The sequence below is a fragment of the Cetorhinus maximus genome, chromosome 13 (assembly GCF_964194155.1).
Source record: "Cetorhinus maximus chromosome 13, sCetMax3.hap1.1, whole genome shotgun sequence".
NCBI lineage: Eukaryota > Metazoa > Chordata > Chondrichthyes > Lamniformes > Cetorhinidae > Cetorhinus > Cetorhinus maximus.
Window position 1 is genome coordinate 30,034,230 of NC_135891.1, and position 17,416 is coordinate 30,051,645.

At 39.6% G+C, this 17,416-nt stretch overlaps 1 protein-coding gene across 8 annotated transcripts in view; it reads right to left on the minus strand.

The window, feature by feature from the left end:
* Window positions 1–12,142: 12,142 nt before the first annotated feature.
* tpd52l2b (tpd52 like 2b) overlaps window positions 12,143–17,416 on the minus strand; it is a 71,506-nt gene continuing 66,232 nt past the window's right edge. For all 8 annotated transcript variants that reach the window (XM_078555185.1, XM_078555183.1, XM_078555180.1 and 5 more), the window contains one exon: window positions 12,143–13,568. In XM_078555185.1, coding sequence (XP_078411311.1) covers window positions 13,461–13,568 — 108 coding nt within the window. In that variant the 3' untranslated portion in view covers window positions 12,143–13,460. The remainder of the gene's footprint in view (window positions 13,569–17,416) is intronic.

The following is a 17,416-nucleotide window of genomic DNA, read 5'->3' on the forward strand; positions in this document are numbered from 1 at the left end:
AAAAAATGCTGTAACTACTCAGCAAGTCATGCAGCACCTATGGAGAGAAACAGAGTTAACAGGTGGCATTTTCCAGCCCCATCGCAGCAGGGGCAAGCCATTCAAAAGGCCATTGACTTCGGTGGGACCGGAAGATCCCGCTGGAGGGAGAGGCCAGAAAATTCCGGCCAACGTTTCAGGTCAATGACCTTTCATCAGTTCTCATGAAGAGTCATCATCAACCTGAAATTTTAAGTCTGTTTCTCTCCACAGATGCTCCCTAGCCTGCTATAAGAGATTGAGCTGGTGACCTGTTCCAATATCTTTGCCAGTGTTGCTCTATACCCAGCTACTACCAGATTCTCAACAATGGCCCTGGATAATTTTCTGATTATCCTACACTTCTTGCATGGAAGTGCCTTGTCTCTTTTGGGTGAGTCTCTTTCACTGCATCTTTATTGGCCGAATATAGATTGGATTTAGGGAGATCGACATTGATAAGCCAGCTCCCAAATTTACAATCAAAACATCTGGCTCCTTTAAAAGGGTAGTGGCATAGTGGTATAGTCACTGGACTAATATTCCAGAGACTCAGGGTAATGCTCTGGAGATCTGGGTTCAAATCCCACTACAGCAGACGGTGAAATTTGAATTAAATATAAACTATTGCTGATTCTCATAAAAGCCCACCTGGCTCACTAAGCTATTTAGGGAGGGAAATCTGCCATCCTAACCTGGTCTGGCCTACATGTGACTCCAGACCCTCAGCAATGTGGTTGACCCTTAAATGTCCTCTGACTCAAGGGCAATTGGACAATAAATGCTGGCCTAACCAGTGATGCCCACATCCCATGAACAATGAAAAGAAAATTATCCCAGCAGCAGAGTATTAAATCCATTAAAATCTGAAACAGAGAAGCCCCAGTTTAGCAATGTACTGGAACAAGCTCACAAATATAAGTCTTCAAGAGATGCACAAAATTAAAGCGACTGATGATGACTGAGTATTCCAGACTTTTATCCACATTTCAGGAAAAAAGTCATGTTTCCAAACTTCTTAGATGTAACAATTGTGAAATACAGATGTTAAACAGGCAGGCTAGTTCCTAATTTTTCATCTTTCTTGCCTCAAATGCACTTTGTTAATTTTTCTGTCATGAAGAACATTGAATGATTTAGAATCAAAGCCAAGGAAGCCAATTTATCAAGGAAGAGACATTCTATAAAACAAAATGATTCAAGAATTTCCTTAAAAATTCAGATGTTTGAGGCCTTGGAATTCCCAAGTTTGGGCCTAACTGACTTGTCGGAAGGATGCAAATGACCCCACGGTACTTTTCGAAGAAGAGCAGAATTCTCCCAATGACTGGTAAACAATTATTGCTCAACCAACACCACCAAAAACAGCTTATCTTGTCATTTATCTCATTGCTATCTGTGGCACATTGCTATGCGCAATTTGGCTGCTGTATTTATCAGCATTACAAAGTGACTATATTTCATTGACTATGAAGCATTTTGTGACAGCTTGAGAATATGAAAGGCATTAAATAAATGCAAATTACGTTTTATTATTTGTCTGTTATCAGGTAGAATGCTATTCTTGAAGGAATATACTGAAATATCAGTTCTTGCCTATTTTGTCAATAAGTAGATAATTTGTCGTACTGCTCAGCTTCAGTAATCAAACCCAAGGCTCAAGAGGTTGATGTACCTTTATGAGGAAAACATCCTGCAGAAATTTCTAATATTCAATGACTAATTTTACAGTTAAGTTTAATGGTTTATTACACTTTTAATGTTTCCTTTGTTGTTTATGTGACTACATATTTATTTGGATCAGAATCCTTAATCTTCTATACTTGAGGAAATACAAACCTAATCTATGCAACCTGTGTTTATAATTTAATCCTTCTAGCCCTAGTATCAATTCATATTACTTTATCAATCTAAAACTTTGAGAATTCATGTATAGAGTTAACTTATTACAGCTGCTAAATTTCTTGCTGAAATTGAGTTTTCCAGTTCTCTGAGCTTCTTCCCCTGCATGGAATTATATCTGTTTATTAATTGGTCTGTTTCTCTTACTCAGTCTTCTCAGTAATCATCCTTGTCTCTTTCTTGTTTGAGTTACTTCTTCCTGGGATAAATCTGCCTCCCTCCTATCTCAACATCAGAAAAACAAAAACTTGATCTATTCCATCATCAAGACTGGAATATGTTTACTTTTAACCCAACTTTGAACCATCTTTCAAAACAATATAGCCTTCGGTATGTTTACTATGATATGTTTCACTTTTAACTTTTTTGCCTTATTAACTCTGAACTTTCTAGTTGTAATCCCAAACTCCAATAAATTTGACAGCCATTTTGCAGAGGAGATCTTTTATTATCCTCACAAGTTCCTATATTGTCAAGAAGTCTCATAATCAAGAATGACCAAATTATTATTGATACTACAGTTTTCCCAGATTTGGCAACTCAAGGGCTCTTTTGAATACTTGACAGTATCTCTGTCATTAAGGTACTTCAGTCAGAAGTTTATCTGATCCAGTTTCTCCTTCAGGACCTTTGCCCGAAGGAATTAATAAAGACTTGTACATCAGTGCTGTCATAAGAAATAATATTGAAATCTTTTCAAATAATCAGATTGGACTCTATTTGCTTACCAAATTATAAGTATTCTTCAGACAAGTGAAACAGTCCTACTTTCTTAAGAACTCCCAAATATCAAACAAATGGGATTTAACTCTATCCTACCTCAAAGTTTTTCCTGCTGAACTATGTCTTCAGCTGTGTCCCTAGCATTTTGTGGAAATGAAAAATGATGTCTATTGGCAATTTAAAATAATTATTTTCATGACCAGCATTTGAAAATGAGCTGATGGGATGTTGTTCAAGGTATTAAAAACTGTAAAATCATAAAAATGATAGAACAGGGAGAAGCCATTTGGTCCATCATACATGTGCTTGTGCTAGATCTTTAGCTAGATCTAATTACTTTAAGATAACAAGGAAGATAGAAAGGGTAAAGCCATTGTATCTCAGTTCTCCATATACCATGACTATAGGAAAAAGGGTGAAAAGATACAAATCAGTAAAAGGCAAATTCAGGATTAGTGAACAGGAAGAACTTCTCTAAAGAGTGATCAATAACTGATATGGTCTTCTGCTTAGGTTTGCAAAGACAAAACTCTGCAGAGTCATTCAAGAGGCAATGGATGCTGCAATGGGGGAAATCATAAGAAGGATGAGCCAGATGAAGTGAATAGCCTTCCTCATCAGTACCTCCTGTAATCTTTTGTGATAGTAAACACCCTCCCCTGAGGCAAGCTTTGAGGTGAGGCATTTAAGTCTGGGGTGGGAAATTTCATGTATGGCCTTGCCACCCTGCTGTCAATTGAGGCTGTTAAATGAGCAATTGATGCCCACTTAATGGCCTCATTCTGCCAGTGGGCAAGGCAATCACCACGCAAATCCTATTGGGGCTGCTGGTGGGCTCCCAGCGGGGATCTCTCATTCAAAAGCACCCATCATGGGAGGGGGGTGGGGTGGGGTTGGGTTGGGGTCCATGCCAGGAGCCACCCCCCTCCCCACTGACCCTCACTGTGCAACCTCCATCCCGCCGTCATATCTATAGCCTTGGTCCCTTGGCAATCCTCAGCTAGTGGGTGCATTACTGGCAGCTATCACCACTCCCCTGGTGGCGCTGCCCACAATTGGCAGCAGCCAGCCTCTGATTGGTCACTTTCAGGTTGGTTGGGTGGGGGGGCAGGGGGACACAGGATTTCCACTCCAAGGGTCCTTGAACTTGGGGAAGGGCTGCTGCTGGGGACTTAGAGGTACTCAATACCAGCGGGCCTTTGCAAAAGAAGCGAGGCAGCACTCTCACTGCCTCTCCAGCCGGCAGGCGAGAACCCCGTTGCCTGCATTAAATACCACCCTCTGGGTGGTTGGATTCATTGTTTTCTTCGTAATTCAACAAAGATGCCTTACTGTGTATCTAAAATTTAGCAACCACTCTTAATGTATGAAGAACGGTTAAATGAAGGATGATAAATATACTAAAACTAATGGGTAGCACTGGTCCAAATTATGTGCTGATGTAAAGTGAACGCTTCAACAGTTGCACAATAACAGGAGCCACCTTGCCAAAACACATTTGCTGGAAAAGGATTTTGTGGGTTCTATCAGCTGTATCCGATATGATGAGACACAGATTTGATTTATTGTGTATTCTAAACTGATGGGGATAGTCTAGAATAGAAACAATTTCATAGTCTGAGGAGTTGTAAATCACTTACCTCTGGGCTTTAGGTGTTTTAAATATTAAATATTTAAATAAATAAGCATATCCCAGGATTTCTGTTCTATTGATTAGATTGAATGTGAATCATAAGCCTTTTCACTCTCCTCCTTCCCATTCTGGCATAATTCGATCTGTGGCATTTATTTGGGGAGGATGATGGCCTGCCTGCTTGCTAGGAAAGAGAATTCAACTCCCTCAAGTCTGTGTTTGTCTAAAGGCTGAGAATACTCTTCCTTAGTAACTAAGGCAGTACATTTACTTCATCCTTTTTAATACATTATATTTTTCCAGGGCTATTATTTTATTATCCTAATTTATTTGTATTTTTTAACAACCAAAAGGTTCTAAGATGGATTTTCTAGGTGGGACCACTTTGTAAAACCTGGGGTACCCGCTGTGAGAGGAAAGAGATTCTGTCTGCCAGTCATACATAGACAACAGAGCTGACATGGCAACAACACATTGAGGGAATGTTGCACTGTAGAAAAGCTGAACACTTGACATATAATCTTTTGCTTAGTGTCCATTTGGCTATTTTTAAATTACATGTATAAGTTTGGCTTTAAATTCTGTACCCTCAAAATTCAAGGTGAATTGATAGCCTCAGAACCATCATGACAAAGATAGAGAAACCAGAAATGTTAAAAACCAATGAGGAAACTAAGGCAGCTATTTATAACATGAATACTTAGCAAGTACTGCTGTTTTCTTAAAAGGGATGTAGCAATTGTTCCAAGTACTCAAATGGAAAATTCAAATTACTAGAATCTTTACGTTTAGCTGTGCAGTCAGTGACTCCTAACAACAGAGCTATCCAAACGTGCTTACTGTGCAATTGTTTCTTTTACGGTGAATAGAGCAATTTTATATCAAAGTATGATATTTAAATTATTCTCTAGATCTATGTTTTGATTCTTTACTTGTCCCATTACTACCTCCTTTTGCCTTGCACCATCATCCAGAGTGTCGCTGAATCTCTCCTGCCTTCCATCCTGTCAGACCTTCCCCTTTGTTCTTTCCTCTGCTCCTTCTCACCTTTTATCTGCCCTTGTACTTGTTTATGAACAGTTTAATCTCTAACTTCTCTCGGTTCTGATGAAAGGTCATCAACCTGAAATGTTGGGCAGAATTTTTGCCTGACGCAGTGGGACTGGAGCTGGGTGGACCCACAATTTTCTACTACCAGCTGGCATGCCAGTCTCCTGCTATAGTCCAGTCTCTGGGCCTGTCAGGCAGGATCAGAGGGCTGGTGGATACTAGCTTGCAAGTGGCAGGTAACCCATTAGGCCAATTAAAGGTCCACACCACTGAGGTTGAAACACTAGCAAGGGTGGCAGATAAGAAAACCACATCCTGCCATAGCCAAACACCACAGCTGCAGCCACTGGCTATCCAGTGGAGTTGCCCCTGCACAACGACAGCCTGCCAACTGTGCTTTTTTGAATTTAAAAATAGTAAAAACTCTTCAGAGGGCACTTCAATTTTCCTGCGATCCACATCAGCAATTCTCACCTCTGATTGTGGGGCTGCCAATCTTTCAGTGCTGGAGAGCCTCCTATTGGCCCTTCAGTTGTGGGAGACTGCTGGTGTCCTTAATTGGACAGCAAGTGCACACCCTGGCCAATGAGCAATCAGCCTGTTAAAAATTATGTCAGATGCCGACACAACGCAGGGTCAGAACCTGGAAATTCACCTGATGTTGAGGTCCAGATCGCAGAACGAAAACTAAGCCTGTTACTTCTGTTTCTTTCTCCACAGCTGCTGCCTTTCCTGTTATTTTTAATTTCAGGTTTCAGGCAACCACAGCATTTTGTTTTTGTCTTTATTGTCACTGTGCTGAGCTTAAGCTCTCAGTTGATGGAAGAGTTAAAATTAAAATATTTGATAATGACTGGAAATTACTGTAGGTGATTTTATTATATAGATGCTTAACATGTTTGTAATAAATTCCTCCATTCGCCATTTTAATGAAGGCATAAACCAACTGAAAATAAATACTAACAGGGGGAGGAATCTGTTGAGTGCATTAAACGCTTGACTATTTTTCAGTTTTATATGGTTGACAACCACTGTGTTAATTTTAGCTCAAACGCACATAGTCACTAGCTATATGAGGAATGTTCAAACTTCTTTTCAGGGGCTACATATACGATTTTAAATCCATGTTGCTATAAATTTGCATACATCTCAAAGTTGTCCATATGATCAGATCTCAAGTGTTTTGATTTAGGATTTATCCATCAGCTAGTGTTGTTGGGGAGGGTTTAAACTAATTTGGCAGGGAGATGGTAACCAAGATGTAGCATTAGAAAGAAGATGCACAGAAGATTGAAGAGACGGATAACACTAAGAGAAATAGTAAGGTATTAGGCAGGGCCATACTAATAGGGAATGCAGTAAGGTCTAAATTAGATTTACAGTGCATTCAGGCACTAATAGCCACATGGGAATAAGACGTTGTGCTGAAAACGGAGACCTGGCTCAAAAACAGGCAGGATTTAGTACTAAATGTTCCTGGGTACAAGGTGTCCAGGAAAGCAAGGAGGAGGGATGACAGTATTGGTTATGGAGAATATTAGTGTTGGAGAGGATGTTCTGAGAGGGTCAAGGATGAACCTATTTGGTTGGAGTTTAAAAAAAAATTAGGTGCTGTTAGACCATTGGGTGTATGCTATAGGCTACCAGTTAGAGAGAAAGTTATAGAGGAGCAGGTTTGCAGGGAAATACAGAAGTGCAAAACTGTAAGAGTAATGATAATGGGGATCTTAGTTATCCTAATATTGACTAGGAAATTAATAGTATAAAAGGCAGAGACCAAGAAGAGTTTCTGAAATGTATTCAGGAGAATTTTCTTGATCAGTATGTTTCTAGCCCAATGGGGGAAGGATGCATTGCTGGGATCTGGTTCTGGAGTATGAATTTCATCAAACAGATCAAGTGTCAGTGGGGAAACATTTATGGCACAGTGATCATGATATTTTAAGATTTAGGTTAGCCATAGAAAAGGACAATGAGTAATCTAGAATGAAAATACTTAATTGGAAGAGGGCTAATTTCAGAGGGGTGAGAACAGATCTGCCCATGTAAGTTGGAAACAAAGCAAAAGCAAAATGCTAGAAACCTGAAATAAATAGGATTATAAAAAAAATACAAGGAGTAGACGACTCAGCCCATCAAGTTAGCTCCACCATGCAATGAGATTGTGGTGGATCAAATTGTGGCCTTAGCTTAATTTCCTGCCTGTCCCCCCCCATAATCCTTGAATCCCTTGTAGATCAAAAAATCCAACTCAGCCTTGAATATATAAAATGACCCAGCCTCCACTGATCTGAGGAGAATTCCAAAAACGAGCTAGAGAAGAAATTCCTCATCCCAGTCTTAAATTGGAGACCTCTTATTTTTAAATGGTCCCCAGTTCCAATTATCCCACAGGGGGAAATATCCTCTCAGCATCTACTCTGTTAAGACCCCTTCAAAAACTGATATGTTTCAAAAAGATCAACTTTCAGTCTTCTGAACTCTCATGAGTATAACTTCTTGGGATTCATTTACAAGGACACCCAGATTCCTCTCAACTGTAGCATTTTGCAGTCTCTCGCCATTTAACTAATATCCTGCTTTTCTATTCTTTCTGCCAAAGTGGACAACTTCACATTTTCCCATATTATACTCCATCTGCCATTTTTTTGTCCACTCACTTAACCTATCTGCACTCCTTTGTAGAACTCTGATGAAGGGTCATTGACCTGAAACTTTAACTCTGTTTCTCTCCACAGATGCTGCCTGACCTGCTGAGTACTTCCAGCAGTTAATGTTTTCATTTCAAATTGGAATCAAATGGTCGCAGGCAAAATTGTGACAGAACAATAAGCTGCCTTTAAAGAGGAGGGTTCGGGTGCAGTCAAGCTACATTCCCATGAAAGGGACAGGTAAGGCAACCAAAGCCAGAGGGCCCTGGATAATGAAAGAAATAGAGTACGATGAAGCAGTAAACAGGGTGCATAGGACAGACATCAGGTTGATAGTTCAAATGAAAACTGGCTGAATATGGGAAGGTCAGAGGGGCTGTGAAAAGGAAACTAGAGGCAGAGAGATAGTACGAGAAGAGACGAGCAGCTAACATAAGTGAATCCAAACGTCTCCTAAAAGAACCTAAATAGTAAAAGGTGGTAAAAAGGGGTGGGACCAGTTAGAGACTTCAAAGGGAATTTATGCATGGAGAGGGTATGGCTGAGGTATTAAACAAAAAAACTTTGCATCTGTCTTTAACAAGGAAGATGATGCTGCCAAAATCAGTGAAGGGAGCTGAGACGCTGGATGGGCTACATTTTGATAAAGAGAAGGTATTAGAAAGTAAATCACTAGTGCTGGATGTAATGCATTCAAAGGTGCTGAGGGAATTAAAGATGAAAATTGGGGAGGTACTTCCTATCCTCCTTAGGCACATGGATAGTCTTAAGGGACTGGAGAATTGCAAATGTTACACCCTTGTTCAAAAACTGGTGCTAGGACAAACACATCAACTGCAGGCCAGTCAGTTTAATCTTGGTGGTGGAAAAGCTTTTAGAAATGATGCTCTGAAACAAAATTAGCAATCACTTGGACAAGTGCAAATTAATTAAGGAAAGCCAATGCAGGTTTGTTAAAGTAAATTCTGTCCAACTAATTTGATCGAGTTTTTTGATGACGTAACAGAGGATTGATGAGGATAATGAGGTTAATGTGTTGTATATGGACTTACAAAAGACATTAGATAAACACCCAAATAATATTTTCCAGCAAAGTTGAAGCCATGGAACAAAAGGAATAGCGGCAGCATGGATACGAAGTTGGTTAAGTGGCAGGAAACAGAGTGGTGGTGAATGGTTGTTTTTCAGACTAGGAGGAGGTAGCCTGTGGGATTCCCAGAGGTCAGTACGAGGACCACTGCTTTTCTTGCTATATACATTAAACCTATGTATATATGTATGGGCACAATTTGAAAATTTGCACTGGACACAAAACTTAGAAGTATTGTGAACTGTGGAAAAGATATTGATAGACTTCAAGAAGATATAGACAGGCTGGTGGAACGGATGGAAACATGGCAGGTGAAATTGAATGCAGAGATGTGTGAAGTGATGCATTTTGTAGGAAGAATGAAGTGAGGCAATACAAGATAAAGGATACAATTCTAGAAAGGATGCCTGGGGGTATACCTGGACAAATCATTGAAAGTGGCAGGGCAGGTTCAGAAAGTGGTTGAAAGGCAGAGAGATCCTGGGCTTTTTAAAGGCATTAAGTGCAAAAGGAAATTATGAACCACCTTTATAAAATTATGGCTTGGCCAATCCTGGGTAACACACTTTACAAAAAGTACATGAAGGCTTTAGAGAGGGTGTAGAAAAGATTTACAAAAATGGTTTCTGGGATGAGGGTCATGGATTGGAGAAGCTAAGGTGTTTTTCTTATAGAAGTGAGAGGGGCTTGATTAGCTAGAGAGAAACTGTTCCCGCTGGCAGAAGGGTCAAGAACCAAAGGCTTGATTTATGATGGGCAAAAAGGCTACATAAGGAAGAACTTTTTCTGTGATTAGAATCTTTTATGCACTGTGTGGAGACAGATTCAATAGTAGCTTTCAAAAGGTAATTGGATAAGTAGCCAAAAAGAAAAACATTGCAGGGAAAGGACAGGGGAGTGGGATGAGCTGAGTTGGTCTTGCAGAGAGCTGGCATGTACATGACAGGACAAATGGCCTTGATCTGTGCTGTAACCATCCTATGAAAAGACTTTCGAAATTTAATGAATCCTCAAACAGAAAATGGCTTTCCCTGAAGGTGTGCAAACATTGACCTCTTTTGGACACTGCAGCAAATAAGGGAACTTTGGGATTGCTGAGTGGGATTATCATTTGCCTTATTCAGAATATAACTTTGCATTTTGCCCAGGTCACATGATAGTAGCCATTTTAAGTTTTTCAACTGCATAAAGACAGGCTGTAAACAGCCTGTGCGCACAAAACCCAGGAAGAATTCTGAGAAACAACTACATAAAGGGTTCTTGGCCAAGGGGGGGGGACATGCAGGAAGGTATTTTTAAGAAATCAACTGTTTCTGCCAAAAAAGTCCAGGTAACCTGTAAGTGCCATAACCACAGAATTAGAGAAAAATAGGAAACCTCTCTCTCCCAAAAGCCTGCTGAATCCACCAGAGAGGGGCAAACACCAATTGGTCAATTGCAGAAGCCATCACCACTATTAATCTCAAGTTTCAACCCCATTTGTAAATTAAAAGGGAGCTGCATAAACATACACAAATTCTTAGCTCATGGACAACTTTTAAGGAACCGCCTTTTATGTGGTCATGACAATGACTTGCTGAAAGATATTACGCCATTTTATGATCAATGAGTGAAAAGCTAGAGAACCTATATCAGGAAAAACATCAGAATTAGAAATTATTGGAATAAGCTACTGAGCAAAGCGAAAGAGGCAAAATCAGGGTTATTTAAAATGCAATTAGGTTGCATATTGAGTTAATGCAAAAGGATTGGTGAGCTTCCATTGGCCAAATGGATTTTCTCATCACTGTATCTAATACCTTGGAAGCATTCCTTTCTTCTGTACAAATATTAATTCTAACTTCAGAATGCTATCAGTGCTGCCCACCAAATTTACAAATCCCCTTGGACAACTAAACTTAATGTTTGAAATCATCTCAAAAATTTATAAGATATAGTTATGACAATGTGCATTTATGTCTTTAGAAACCATCAAGGCACTTCACAGGAACATCATCAAAATTTGTCATCGAACCACATAAGGCTATTAGGTCAAATGACCAAAAACTTGGTCAAAGAGATAGATTTTAAAGGAGTGTCAGAGGAAAGTGAGGGATAGAGGCATAACGGTGTAGGAAGGGCATTTAGAGCTTAGGGCCTAGGCAATTGAAGGCACAGCCACAGGTGGAGTGGTTAAAATTGAGGAAGCTCAGAGGCCAAAATTAGATGAGCACAGGTATCTTGGGAGTGTTGTGGAGCTGGAGGAGATGAGAGATAGGAAGGTGCAAGACCATGGCGAGTAAGTTTCTCACCAGGAGCAGGAAAAACAGGATAATCAGTAGCCAGTCACAGGCTCAGCAAGATCCTGAAGTTTCACTCACAGCAGTGGGGAAAGGAAACTCAAAGTTACTTAAATATTGTGAAAGAGATCAGAGATAAACTTGGGTCTTACAGTATAGACAGTGTAGTCCAGAGCATAAGAATCTTCATGATGTCGAGAAGTCCAGGATAATGAAGCCAAGTTTGAGACAAGACATAGATTTTCCATCTGTTCCACAACTCTCAGATCAAAGAGGAGCAGAGTCTTGGAAGATTTATTCCAACATAGTCCAGCAAAAAAACACGGTCTTGGTGTCCAGAAGTTAGAAGCCAAATTTGAGAAAATCCATGTACAAGACTTTTCCAAATCTTTACCAGATCAAAGTCAAGGGATAAGACTTGAACTAACAGGCCCTTTAAATGAATAATTAACTTGAAGTTTGGGCTAAAATACACCCACTGTTAGATCAGGGGAATTTAAAACAGAAGAGAGGATTAAGGGGAAGAAAGAGCAACAGATGGCCACAGGTTGATGTGCATTGTGAGGAGCTCTGGAGGAGCTGAATGCCTAGCAGCCATCTTGGATTAAGTTCAGGTCAAGGACGGGGAGGGGGGTTTAGAGGAAGCTTTTCCCAGTGGGCCAATTTTTGTGTTTCCTTGGTTTAGTCTTTTCTAAAGTTACAATGGTGCAGCACTCAAAACATGAACACAATTTTAACATGAAAAAAATAAAATTCACGACTGATGACACTTTAGTTAAATTGTTTGTTATACCACTTTATGGTTCTGTTGCTTTCTTTTAATTTTCTTTTGTAGGATGAAAAAACAGCGGAGAGCAAATACAAATTACATATTGGGTGCTTAAACACCCAGTTATACAGCATCAGTAAATTCTGTAACTCAATAATAGAGACCAGCCAGTTATACTGTGTACCTGGACTGCCATTGTGTATACATAAGCAGAGTCATATGTTACAGCTTGAAAACAGGCCATTCAGCCCATCAAATGTGCCAGGGCTTTCCCACCCCCAGCCCCCAACCCACCAGATACTCAAAAATGTACAATATCCAGTTCAGGCATCTAGTTACAGAAAAATCAGATTTGAATATTTTGGAAGTACTGTCCACTCTCAGAAAATTAACAAAGAGGGGGAAGTGGGGAGGGCAGGTGAAGAAAGAAAGGGATATGACTTCTAGGTCAATCAGGGGAAAAAACAACACATTCTTTTGGAATGCTTTAATAGCCAATGTTTAATTGTGAGCATTCTAGTGATAGAAAGGGAAATGTACAATTATACCCTGGCATACATGGAACAGAACAACCCCCACCTTTTGTTTGAAAATAGAAACGGTCAGATATTACCCATAATGCATCAAAATATTCTAAACTAAAACCTACATTGTGATTCATTCCATTAAAACCCACCAAAATTTCACATTTATATCCCTTATAGCCCACTGGATATAAATCATAGCTTCTAACTAGCTAGTATTTTGGCTTTATTTTTAAAAAGAAACTTCAGCTTGCTTCAATCACTAACAAATGTACTAACCATACATATTTAAAGCTGCTGGACGTACAACATAAGCAGAAGTAATCCCTGTCCAAATACACACTCTTGAAATGATGTCTGTTGTGGCACATAATCATCCTATACAAGCTTAAATAGTACTGGAAATTCTATCCACTATTATCCCAGAGTTGGACCATACATATAAAAGTGGCATTAAAGCACAAAGTAAGGCTAGTATGATATGAATGGGAGTTAATAGTAGTGTGCCAAGTACTTGCTACTTTGTTGAAACTGAGGTTTTAAGGTAGTCAAAGCTAGTTTTCAAATAGTGACAATAACTTTATAAAGGGAATATGATCTTTCAAATTTGACAGAAGAATTCTGAAGGTAAATATTTTTGTTCAAGTTTTACATATAACAAAATGGTTATCAGATTTCCTGCAGATCAGCAGTATTGTACTTTTCATCAAATAGGCATCAAATAACCATATGTACATTAAAGTGATGGTTGCAACAGCACTAAATTCAATTTGTGTAGATTTGGGATTCAGTGAGTCAGGTATGAAGAGAACAGCTCTTGTTCAGAAAGGTGCATTGTCCTGTGGAAGTTTTTCCTCTGCACTTGGACTTGAAGCAGTAGGAGTATGATAGCCACCTTTGCTGTTATTTTCATTTCCGATAACCTTAGCCTGAAAAAAAAATGCAATGTTACAAAATACAGGTAGTGCTATTACATTGTCAGATAGAATGTTTTTAAATAAGCACCTTGAAAAAAGTGATGAACAAATTACAGACTTGCATTTATGCAAATCCTCTAGTGTTTCACAACCAATTATTCCTTGGCACATAATACTGTAATGTGGGTGAACACCATAAGATCCCACAAACAAATTGAATGAAAGGCCAACTAATCTTTAAAGGACAAATGGAACATTTTAAAAAGGAATAATTCTGAACATGTAGGCATTTGGAATGTGTTTATCCTACAAGCTCAGAGTAAACAAATTTCACTCTAAATTATTTAATAAACCTGAAGGAAAATAAAGAAAAGCAATTTCTACGAATCCTGCAGGGAAAGGCAAAGGGAAATGGTTCACTGGGATAAATATAAGAGACTGCAGGAACACGTGAAGAGGGATGATCAGAGAAGATCCAATAAAACAGGTCACTATCAGAGGAAATCGAAAATCCTAAAACAAAAAATGAGCTTGAAACTAATGAACTTTCAGCAAGGAAATACGGTGTCTAATTATCTTCTCCAATTAGTCACAAGGGAAGTCATCAGCAACATGCCCTCTCTGCAGCCAGAGATAAATTCATTAACTTTCATCTCAGCCGTATGAAAATTCTGAACAGCCTTAAAAGGCTCAAAACAAGCAAATTCTCAGAAACAGACAACATTAATCACAAAGTGATGAGCAAGAGATAAAGAAAGGAAGGCAGATTCCTGGGGTAGCAGCATCATTATGCGAGTGTTTCTGGATACTGGGGCAGTACCAGCAAATTAATTGGGGGCCTGGTGCCCATATTTGAAAAGTGGGCAGAACATACTAGGGCCCCATTAATTGTGTAAAATTATGGAATTTTCTGTGCAAAAAAACCTAACGGGCAGCACGGATTTCGAAGGGGAAGATGCTGCCTGGCAACCTCTTCGAAAGCTCTGAATCACCAATCTAAGTGGACTGTGGAAAGCCTTACAATGCTGTTATTAAAATTCCACACCAAAAGTTCAGTTAAACAATGTTGACAACGTTCAGGTTAAGCATTAGGTACTGGTCGAAAAAAATTAGATGGGTAAAAACAAGTATTAGAAGGGTTATGTCAAGACAACATATTTCTGGACTCGGTGTTGGGACCATGATCATCTGTAGTCTACATAAAATAAGTTGATTTCAGAAACTCTAAAAGTTGTCAAATTTCCCAATGTTCACAAACTATAATTTGAACCACAGGAGGCACCTAAGTATTGCAGAATGAGTTGGATAAAATATGCAAAGCAAAACAATGAAACTTATTGCAAGCATTAAGTACTACAATTAAGAAAAAAATGCATACTCCATGAATGTTGAAGTACTCTTCTTGCTTTATCTTGGCCGAGGATAATGAGTAAATTTGAGGCCCAACATATCCAACCAATGTTAGGCAGCAGTCACAAAAGCCAACAGAACACTGAACTACACAGTTAGACCACAAAGTAAAAGTCACAGGAAGTCGGATCATATCAAGTACTGCATACAACTTCTAGCAGCAAAGTTGTAAGACAGACATTCAAGCCCACGAGATAGTGCAAATTTTAAAAAAAAACATGGGGCTAATCCCTGTCAAAATGTCTTGAATTATGAGGAAAAACTGAGGAGAAACTTGGTATTTGCAGCCTAGAATGACTATTTGGAGGCTATTTTAGAAGATAGTTACAAGAAATGGTAAATCTGGAATATTACTTTAAATTAAGATACAAGAGTAGGATAAGGAAATGTACATACAAACATACGAATGAGGAATAGGCCATCCTTGAGCCTGCTCTGCCATTCAATAAGATTGCGGCTTAAACTTGTAAAAGGAATTTAGGGCTAATGACTGGAATTTCTTTCTCCCGACAAAGTGGTTAATAGTGAATCTGAAAACTGAATTCATCAAAAACAACTGAGTGCTGAAATTAGATTTTTTTTTAAAAAAAGGATCATTCTGGATGGATGTAGATGGGCTGAATGACTTTCTTCATCCCCAACCATATTGTGGAAAGATGAATGTCAGGACATTGGAAAAATGGCTTGCTCTTCAAGTAGCACCATGAGATGTTTCATGTCCATCTAAAAAGCAAATGGCATCTTCCATAAGCAGCAATCACTCAATATTGAGTGTCAGCGCAGATTCCATGTCTTGGAGCGGGGCTTGAACCAATAATCAGTCAGGCAAAACACTACCAAAGCAACAGTTAGTCTAAGCTGAGGTTTTAATATATATTTCAGATGAGAGCATCAGAAAATTAACTTTAAATCTTACATTGCAGACTCCTTTCTTAGAATGCTAAAGTCATTTTGTGATGTCATGGTACGCAAGTTCCATTTTTACAGCAATGTGTGTGTGTGTGTGTTGAACAATATTGTGCACAGAATTTTCAGTAGAGTGTTCTTCCTTCTCTTCATCTCCCCACCACCACCCCCACCTTTCTGTTTACCATTTCAGGAAGAGGGAGTCAATCTTATTTCTGTCATGGAGGGGGTTTATGACTAGGTTGCTACAAGGGGAATTTAGTGTAGTGTGTGGTAATACTGAACTTAATTCAACCCTCCAAGTTAAATTCACAGGAGCGCAATGCCAGGAGATATACATTACAGTTCAGATGGGATGTCTAAAGCACTTTGCTAGAGATGATAAAATGTAGTTTAACATTTTATTGACTGCTCACAGCTGCTACTGCTGTTAAAGTTTTATTCATTTGAACTCAACAGGGGTATTGCCAGGTTAAGCTGTTAGAAACATAGAAAATAGGAGGTGGTCATTTGGCCCTTCGAGCCTGCTCTGCCATTCAATGTCATGGCTGATCCTCTAGCTCAACACCATACATCCGCTCTCTCTCCATCCCCCTTGATGTCTTTAGAGTCTAGACATCTATTTCCTTAAATATATTCAGTGACTTGGCCTCCACAGCCCTCTGTGGTAGAGAATTCCACAGGCTCACCACCCTGAGTGAAGAAGTTTCTCCTTATCTCAGTCCTAAATAGCCTACCCTGTATCCTGAGACTGCGACCCCTTGTTCTAGACCTCCTAGCCAGAGGAAACATCATCCCTGCATCCAGCGCTGTCAGAATTTCACATGTTTCAATAAGATCCCCTCTCCTTCTGAACTCTAGTGAATACAGGCCTAGTCGACCCAATCTCTCCTCATATGACAAACCTGCCATCCCAGGAATCAGTCTGGTGAACTTACATTGCACTCTCTCTATGGCAAGTATATCCTTTCTTAGGCAAGGAGACTGAAACTGCACACAATATGCCAGGTGTGGTCTCAACAAGACCCTGTACAGCTGCAGTAAGACATCCTTGTTCCTGTACTCAAGTCCTCTCAGAATGAAAGCCAACATACCATTTGCCTTCTTAGCTGCTTGCCACACCTGCATGCTTGCTTTCAGTGGTTAGAGTACAAGGACAAAACAAAAACAGAATTACCTGGAAAAACTCAGCAAGTCTGGCAGCATCGGCGGAGAAGAAATCAGTTAACGTTTCGAGCCCTCATGGCCCTTCGGCAGAACTGCAGCATAGTTTCAGCAAGGGAGAAATATAAATTGGTTTAAGGTGGGGGGGGGGGGGGGGGGGGGGGCGCGCGCGCGCGCACGCGCGGGGGGAGAGAGAGAGAGACACATTGAGGGTGTGGTTGCTGAGTTTTTCCAGGTAATTCTGTTTTTGTTTTGTTTTGGATTTCCAGCATCCGCAGTAGCTTTTAGCTTTTTGTTTTTATCAGAGTACAAGGACACCCAGGTCCATTTGTACATCAATATTTCCAATCTAATCACCATTTAAATAATACTCTGCCATT